Below are 9,029 nucleotides of genomic sequence, written 5' to 3'. Positions count from 1 at the left end.
GACCATCAGGACGGGTCACAGATATCGGTATAACAGCGGTCTTATATAGCTTTTATAATGATATAACTTAAATGGCATTGCTTACCAGTAGTTGAATAAGCATAAAGACAAAAATACTCAAATACTTCAAAATCATACTGAAGTGTAATACTTGATCACCAAATGTCAATATTAACAGCAAAAGTATTAATTATGCCACCTGTCAGTGTCATCATATTTTATTGCATTGTTATTATTGATACAGTAATGTGTACGCTGCCTTTTTTGATGTAGCTGGTTGGCTTGATTTTAACTAGGTTGTTCAATATGTAACAATCCATTACATTTTATTGTCTGCACATAAAATATTCAACTGCAGAGTAACTAGTTTCCATAGCTGTGAAATAAATGCTGTGGAGTAAAAAGTTCAACATTTGCCTCCTAATTGAGTGATGTAGAAGTTTACAGTAGCTTAAAACTGTCTCATAACCTTACTTATCTACAGTATTTGAGTAACTGTAGCTGTTGTGTATTGTAAACACGTCTGACTCTCTCCTGAAACAGCAGCACCTACCCTGTGATAGCTGACCAGAGCCGAGATGGCAGGAGTTGTAGCCAAGCGTGAGGGACCACAGTTCATCAGTGAAGTAGCCGTGAGGGGCAACGCCGCCGTGCTGGACTACTGCCGCACCTCTGTATCCGCCCTGTCCGGAGCAACAGCTGGCATCCTGGGGCTGACTGGACTGTATGGCTTTATTTTTTATTTCCTCTCTGCATTTCTGCTCTCCCTGCTGCTCATTCTCAAGGCGGGACGGCGGTGGAACAAATGCTTTAAGTCGCGGCGGCTGCTCTTCACCGGGGGCCTTGTCGGAGGTCTTTTCACCTACGTCCTGTTCTGGACTTTCCTTTACGGGATGGTGCATGTGTACTAAAATGATCTACCACAAATAACCCTGAATTTATCCTATCTAATACTACGTAAACCAATAACATTGTCTGTCCTGCTGTTTGTAGATAAGCCATTAGTGAACGACTTTGGATTTTTACATTATGAACTGTTGATTTAACAGATTATTTGTCAATAATAATAGTATGCAGAGTAAAATGTCCTCTTATCCTCCGTGCTCCACACTTAGCAGTGACTATGAACTTATTTAACCTGTAACTCCTGCTCTGTGCTTGGCGTCGCCCGTACCAGGAGCAGTTGTGATGATGAAGGTTGTAGTGTAACATAGATCGGAACGGATTACATCCAGACAAGTTGTAAGCACTTTGCATTACATTGCATGTACAATACTGTGTTTAAATGATAACTAAATCTGATTGAAATAAATACGTCTGTACAGCTTGCTTGTATACATTATTAATCAGTTTGTCTCTCAGGCAGTGTCATCTGTTGACATCATGAAATCGATATGACAAGTACATATGTTTCCAACAGTGAAGACCATTCAATAAATAAATATAGGAGGGAGGAAGGAGTCCATGCACCGTTCATTAACAGACACAAATACATTCTACTCTGAGTAAGATTGTGTTGTAGTCATCGCGTGGCCGATATAAGCATCACAACCAGCACAGCCAACTCAGCATATAGCATGAAACACATCAGTGGTGTCTAACTAATAGAGTCACTACACAGGTACATGATGCATCCAACCAAAATACTAACAGTTAAGACCATTCACACATTTTCTTCCATATTGTTTCCAAGTACAGTATTTTTCCCTTTTAGAATCCACGCTTACAAAATCATCTCTCTCATGACCGACATTGAATTTGTAAGGTCTGTTGCAGATTGTTTTACAGTGTTTATTTGACCTAATCCAAGCTTATATTTAAGGTCCATGGTGAAAATTTGGCATAAAATGTAGGGCTGCAATTTTCATTGTCAGTGAATCTATCATGTCAGACTTTTTGCTGGAATTTTCAAAATTTTATCCATAAAATGGAGAAGAAAAAAAACAAAAACTAAGGCCCATCATGTATTACTCAAACTATAAATTATGCTTCATTAGTCTGATCAACAGCCAAAAAAAGCTAGAAAATATAAATTTATGACATGAAACAAAGACAATGAATTCTTTGCATTTGTAAAGCAGTAATTAGCAAACATTCGGTAATTCACTTAAAGTCTTACATGAATAATTTTATGTCACTCTGCTAATTGCATCAGCATTATCACAGTACTTTGGCTTATCCTTATTTATGGACCTGTTGTAACCTCCCACATCCCACCTCTGGATCCTGACCCAGCCACTGAACCTTTCTGTGAATTCCTACAGCAGCGTCGGTGTGGACCAACATCTCTTCCGTCAGGGAAAACATCACTCAGGCTAGTGGCATGCCAGCAGTCGTGCCAGTAGGTGAGAAGTGGACATCAGTCTGACCTTTGGTTCCACCTCTTGCAACATAAACGAGCCCACAGCAGGTGATCTGTCTTGCTCTGCTTAAAAACTTAATTGTGTGAAGCAAAAGTGATATGATGCCTTGGCTCTGCACCTTGGGTAGAGAGAATGGCAGAGTATCGCTGTCCTGCGTTGCGTGGAATGGTGGGACCTCGACTGTCCACAGGCAGCTGGCTCTCTGCGGTGGAAGAAGATCCCACATTGGCTTCAGTTTCCTCTGGATTTTTGGTGGAGTTGGCGTCCCCTTTCTCTGCAGCTGGTTTCTTGGATCTCCTTTCCCGGTGTCCTGCCTTCCCATCCTTGGGTTTGGTCCGGTCTTTCCTGTTACATGGTGTGTGAGAGAGACGAGTCAGTAAATGTGATGATTGAGGTTTGGAAAAAAGCCCCATCATGACAGTTGTGTGAATACAGTCATACTTGAAGTTGATGATTTCAAACTTCCTCTCTCGGTAGAAGGAGCTCGTGTTCATCATGTATAGTAGTATCATATCACATGCAAAGGCTCCCTGAAAGAAAGAAAATATCAACTGGATATTCACATGTGCAAAGAATCAGTATTTTAATGTTACTGGTTATCATCCATCATCCTCTAGTGGCACTGTAAATATTACAACTTTCAAGCTTACAAAGGCAATCTAGAAAATGTTAACACAGTGACAGTAACACAGTGGTGATTAAACCTTTGGTCCAGTGTTGAAAGTATTGCAATATTTATATATTTGCAGTATTACGAACTGGGGGTCTGTGGTGACATTCTTTAAACGTGTAAATCTGATTTAGAATTTCTGTTGGAGTGAAAACAATGGAGCTTAACGTTTTAACAGCTGATACAGGACCTTTACAGAATTGTACACAGTTCCATTTTTTGTGTGTATACAACACACAACAACTGTAATACAGCATGTTGCCACAGACACCCAGTTTGTAATACTGAAAAATATAAATATTGTAATACTTTCATCAGACCATGGGCCCAATCACCATTGTGTGTCTTCTGCAATAGATAGACTTAACAGACATTTATCTTCGAAATTGCACTTTAAGGCATCTCAGTAATAACCAATTATCCACCGACAAATTAACATAATACTTTAATAAATTACTCACTGCACCCAGCAGGGCAACACCCGAACCAATGGCAATTATTGTGGGAACAATATTGAATTTCCCAGCCTGCAAAACAATAACAAGCATTCAGTGCAGGTCTTTTACCGCAGCATGTACTTCCCTTAGAAAACAAATGCTCATATCACTGCTGTACCTGGCCATTGATCATTATATCGAAGCGAATCCCATAAACTTTAAACAAAGTGCGATAGGTCTCACCCTTTTGATCCTTGTAATACCTTGTATATCTGTAGGAGGAAAATCAGTTCATATAAGGTGTAAAACAGAGTGGAGGCAGTGCACTGACTGATCTATTCCTTGTTAAACACCTCAGAGGACATACCTGAAGTTGTATCCTGATGTGACCGAGTTGTTCAAGTTCATGTCTAAACGGGTAAAGCTGTACTCTGGATTACACTGTGAAGAGTCCTTATCCAGGTCACAGTTCCACTCGATTAGAATACCGACAGACCCACCCTGATGGACAAAAACAGACACTTTGTTAATATTAGTGAAGCCTCACACATATTACTGCAGCTCTTGGTTATATTGATCATGTTTGTTTGCTTTAGATTGTAAACTCTACTTTATGTCCTAGCACACACACACACACAGGTGTTTTTTTTGCTGGCTGATCGAAGGTGGGTGGCGCTATGCTGGGAAATATGTGATGTCACCAAACTACATGAACTAATATTCTAATAACAATAAGCATTATTTTCACAACATACAATTTGACTCGTCAAAGTAGGAGAAGCACAGGTGTTACTAATAACATTAATGCTGGCTCTGTTCTATTAAAGCTGCAGTAGGTAACCTTTATAAAAAGATAACTTCATATTTGCTGAAACTTTCATTTTTTAATATTCTGACAGTAGTACATGAGAGATAATCTGTGAAAAAATCTGGTTCCTCTGGCTCCTAATGACATCTGCAAGAATGGGCCTGGAAGAAAACAACCAGTCAGAGCCAAGAAAGATAGTTGATTGTTGAGTTGGGACCCTGAGTATATACAATCAACTATCTTCAAGCCACCAATCCAAAGCGTTTTTTATATCTTCCTTGGCTCTGATTGGTTGTTTTTGTTCAGGCCCGGTGGATTCAAATGCCATAAGGAGTGCCAGAACCAGTTTTTTTCACATATTATCTGTCTCATGTAAAGGATATAGAAAAAAATCTGCAAATATGACAAACAGTTGTTTTTATAAAAGTCACCAACTGCCCAGTAAGCCATGGCAGTGAGTCAGCATGTACAATACCAGGACCCTGACACTGAAGCAGATACATGGAATTCAGTCATCATTCATTTTATTATTTACACCTTTTCGCACTGTGACGTGTCAAAGGTTCTCAGTGAAAAAAGTCTGTGACGTAAACTAACAGATACAACAAAATAAAACAAGAGTGAGGGAACGGTCAATCTGCACAAACATACAGAAGAGGTCTAATCATGCAACACAGTGACCTAAACTCCTGTGTAGGTGGACTATGGGTGTGTTAGTCCACCTGCCATTAAGATAACCATTGCGCTCTTAGTTTTTTCAGAGCTTCCAGCCAACTCTCATCGGCTTAATCAGCAGATGGACTTTTGTTGTATTCATATGACAGAAGTGTTTTATTTTCTATTTCTACCACTTTTTTTTCCTAAAAGATACTGATTAATTTAACATTTTTGCACAGCCACTGTGATTTCCAATAAAACAAAACTACATGGTCTATTGTTTATTTATCAAATACAGTATGCAGAGGTTGTGCTGTATCTACTCAGTGCCTTAATACAATATTCCAGATCCCATCACAGTAAAGACTCTCCACTAGTTACTAGATAATTTCCCCCAAAACCATGGAAACACAGAAACAAACTTTGCAGTGCATGCAGACTGTCCCCTTATAAAGCCAATCAAATGGCTTTGATTTCATGGCACATTTCCGTTATTTGTCATCAACGGATGGAGAAAGAAAAAAGGAGAAAGGGGTGACAAATGTCGCCTCTAGACTGGGAATGTTGCAGTCAGTTTGTCCTCCTCCAGTTTCTCTATGCTTCTGTTCTGAATCCCTTCAACACCACTCCCACGCATCCCTGTCATTAATAGGTATAATTACATGAATAATTGTTCAAAGGTGCGTTCTTCTACAGTTATTATTGCAGTCACAAGCAGCTAAAATTAATTTTCTTAATTTATAAAGGAACTGAAAGCCCCCCCCCCCAAAGGTCACATTATTACACTTTGTACCTTGACAGCCATTTCCTGGAAGTCATTTCCCGTCCAGCTGACCAGCTCCCCGAGGCGGAAGATGGGGCAGTACAGATGGGTCTCTCTGTCGTAGTAGCATTTTTTTAGGTAGCTGTCATTAGCGGTGTCAAGTACATTGGACCTAAGAGGTCAACACAGCAAACATCAAACACATGTATCCAATGTCAGGTTTTAGTTTCACATTGAACATCTTGTATTGTTGAGTTTGTCTTCCACTGAAGTAAAAAGAGGAAAATCTCCAGCAGAAGACACACCTGATCCTACTAACTAAGAGTCACAGAATTCTGTCAACTTCTCACATTGGCTTTGACCTTTCAATCTAAATCTCCGACACTATTAATGTTTAAACATTAAAATCTATTGCACTCTCTTTTACAGTCTCTTAATACCGTTATTATTGACTTAACTGTCAGCTTATATATACAGAATTTGCAGATACACAGCACTTTATATGTAACCCTGACTGACACACACACCAACAGCGGCATATACAGGGTGTGTATGTCAATCAGGCCACAGTATTGCACTCTATGGCTCTGAGCACAGGGTGTATCTGGATGTGTCACACTGCAAGATGTGTTGCCAGCCATTTCGAGTAGCACCCATTAAGTGGGATTTATATTGCCAGCCAGTTCCCATTAAGCATAAGCAAAGCAAGATTAGTGAGGAAACGTAGGAGAGATGGCTTTGTAATTAGAATAAGATCCTGACTGATGAATTAACTGTGGCTTGTGGCATCTCTCTGCTTTCCGGCAGAACTTAAACAGACAACAGCAGAGAAGGCAGCAGCACAGCTCCCTGGGCTACCCCCATCTGATCTGACACCTGTCCAGGGCAAGGCCCGCTGTCAAGGACGTCTCAGATGACTGTTTCACTGTCTCACTGAGCGCAATGCACAGGCGATTATAAATAGACGGCTCTCTGCACCCTAAAGTTATTTCAAGCAGCCACTGGAACACGTATATCCCTCAGCTCACTCTGTGAACTATGTCACCATGCCATGAAACCATAGGCACACTGCAGCAGTCAGCGCCACTTACAGCCACTTACTTGGAGAATTCAAATTTGGGAAACCTGATGAAATTCTTGATGTAGATGGTAAAGTTTTCGGCTTCACTCAGTAAGGGCTCTCTGGAAATGAAAGAGACAGGCAGCTGTGTGAAAAAAACAAAACAAGTGGAGCTGACAGGCTGTATTAGTAATAAATAGAACCTGTGAAATATCTTGGTCCCTGTGAGGGATCAGAGTGAGTGTCAGAGTAGTAGCGAAAAATGGCATATTTCCAATGTTCTGCAAGGAAGGAAGGGGTCTCACGTGGGTCTCTTGCTGTATTCAACAGGACACCAGGCATGAATCTCACAGGTCCCAGTGCTGTTTAAACACAAGCCAGTCTTGATTCCTGACAGAGAGAGCAACAATTCCTGGTTAGGTGCAGCTTAAAGAGTTTATTTCAAAAAAGGACAAATTGGGATACGTTTGTGTATGTATAATATATATAATGTACTACTGTTGTGTGATGAAACAGGTATATTATATATATATATATATGTTTTAGAGAAAATAGTCCATAACCAAACCATGACATTAGTGATTCACGTGTCACTATGTGACAGATATTGCTAGATTTGTCTCAATATGACTACATTTGTAAAAATATTTATGCAACTATTCTTTTTTTTATCACATAGAACACTGTGTAGATTGATCTCAAGTGATAGTTAAACCTGTAACTCAAGCTAAAACTTTTTCAAATTATTCAGGATTGGGGTTTTCACAAGACTACAGATCCTCACCATGGCCAGCTATTACAGTCTCTCCCTCCACACAGTCATCATCGCTCTGACACTGTCCATCTGGCACCTTGTAACTCTGTGAGGGAGAATAAACGCAGCTGGATATAAAAATGCAATTATCTGGCACAGGAAAACTATTAAAAAGTGCTAATAATGAGACTCCTCTTCCTCTGTAAACTCACCTCAGGACATAAGCCCAGCTTCTGGTTTGGGGTCTCTATGTAATTTGTTACTATGAAGAACACCTGCTCACCCTACAAAATAAAATTAGATCAAGACAGGGAGATCGGGAAGCAAAAGGTTAAACACATTACACTCCCAAGAAGTCCGATATTGTTAAATCTGTTGAGACAGATGCCGAGACTAATGATATCCACTAAAGCAGACACTCAATAGCCTCATAATATCTCTTGACAGGAGCATAACTGGGGAGTGCTCTGACATCAATATCAGCATTCTGCAAACTGAGTTCACCTTTTTTTAAATTAAGTAGTGTTATCTAGATAGATAGATAGATAGATAGATAGATAGATAGACTCACATTCGGGGGTATGACGTAATCCTCAGCACTCCACAGGTGAAAGCCTGAGTCAGAGGTGTTGGTCATAGTGACACCTTTAAGCTTGGTGATGACTGAGGACTGGATGGCCTCATCTCTCTCCTGGTAACCTTTCTTCACCACAAACACCCACCTGAGACATTCATCCAGACACCAGAATTCAGTATGCTGAATAAGTGTTATTAGTTGTTTGGGCATTTTCTCTGTCAGCGTGGGGGGGGGGGGCGATGCAACAGTATGGCATTTGAGAGCCCTTGTTGAGCAGCCTGTGCCTGTTTGGTGATCGTGCAGTCCGGGTTGACAGCACACACATTATAACTGGTCATAAGTGTGTTCGCAGCATGTGGCGATGAAAGGGAGTAATGTTAATGTGTAAATGTGCTCTAGGCTGCATCATAGAATATTTTATGCATCTACCACTTAAACTATTTGATAATATGCATACACACACACCCATGCATCTGTGGTTGCTCTTGTTAGAAAATGCACAAAATACCACAAAGTCTCACACGTACGTGACAATAAAATCATATGGACATGACAGCCCACTCTGGAGCACAGCCATGCAAAGACCAAATTGATTTTATCACCCACTCGCAACATAAATTTGTCTCTTACAGTGGAAATAACTTTCAACACTTTTTGGAAGTCAAACCAGTAGTATTAACCTCACCGATACTGTCCCAGTCGCGCTGCTCAGCTTTCATCATTTCTCTTACATATGATCATCACACAGTGGAGGCTGGGACAGGAACTTCCTGTTCTACAGCTATTTGATACATTAATGATTCACAACACAAACACTTTCTGAGACGCCATCTGTATTTTATTTTATTTTTTAAATAAAAGCTTTTTGCTGCCACTTTAACAACAGCAACAAAGTCAACACTTGACAGCTCAACTATTTTTAACTTGTGATCACTTTCTA

At 40.2% G+C, this 9,029-nt stretch overlaps 2 protein-coding genes across 3 annotated transcripts in view; one reads left to right on the top strand and one right to left on the bottom strand.

Moving 5' to 3' along the window:
• Positions 1-1,324, top strand: part of emc6 (ER membrane protein complex subunit 6) — a 2,055-nt gene extending 731 nt beyond the window's left edge. The window contains exon 2 of one of the 2 annotated variants that reach the window (XM_035666395.1): positions 547-1,324. In XM_035666395.1, coding sequence (XP_035522288.1) covers positions 579-911 — 333 coding nt within the window. In that variant the 5' untranslated portion in view covers positions 547-578 and the 3' untranslated portion in view covers positions 912-1,324. Of the gene's footprint in view, positions 1-543 lie in introns of both variants that reach the window. The other variant, XM_035666394.1, reaches the window with a different exon arrangement.
• Positions 1,325-1,460: 136 nt separating this feature from the next.
• Positions 1,461-8,299, bottom strand: p2rx5 (purinergic receptor P2X, ligand-gated ion channel, 5). Its single transcript, XM_035666920.1, has 11 exons — positions 8,084-8,299; positions 7,725-7,796; positions 7,543-7,618; positions 7,064-7,148; positions 6,800-6,880; positions 5,729-5,870; positions 3,838-3,971; positions 3,649-3,742; positions 3,495-3,560; positions 2,805-2,893; positions 1,461-2,708 (listed from the first exon to the last, which is right to left on the bottom strand). The coding sequence occupies exons 1-11, from the start codon at positions 8,297-8,299 to the stop codon at positions 2,438-2,440; spliced, it is 1,326 nt and encodes a 441-aa protein (XP_035522813.1). The 3' UTR covers positions 1,461-2,437.
• Between the last annotated feature and the right edge of the window lie 730 nt (positions 8,300-9,029).

This window comes from Morone saxatilis, unplaced genomic scaffold (genome assembly GCF_004916995.1).
Source record: "Morone saxatilis isolate NCDOM2014 unplaced genomic scaffold, NCSU_SB_2.0 Contig20, whole genome shotgun sequence".
Lineage (NCBI taxonomy): Eukaryota > Metazoa > Chordata > Actinopteri > Moronidae > Morone > Morone saxatilis.
This window is presented reverse-complemented; position numbering and strand designations above follow the sequence as displayed.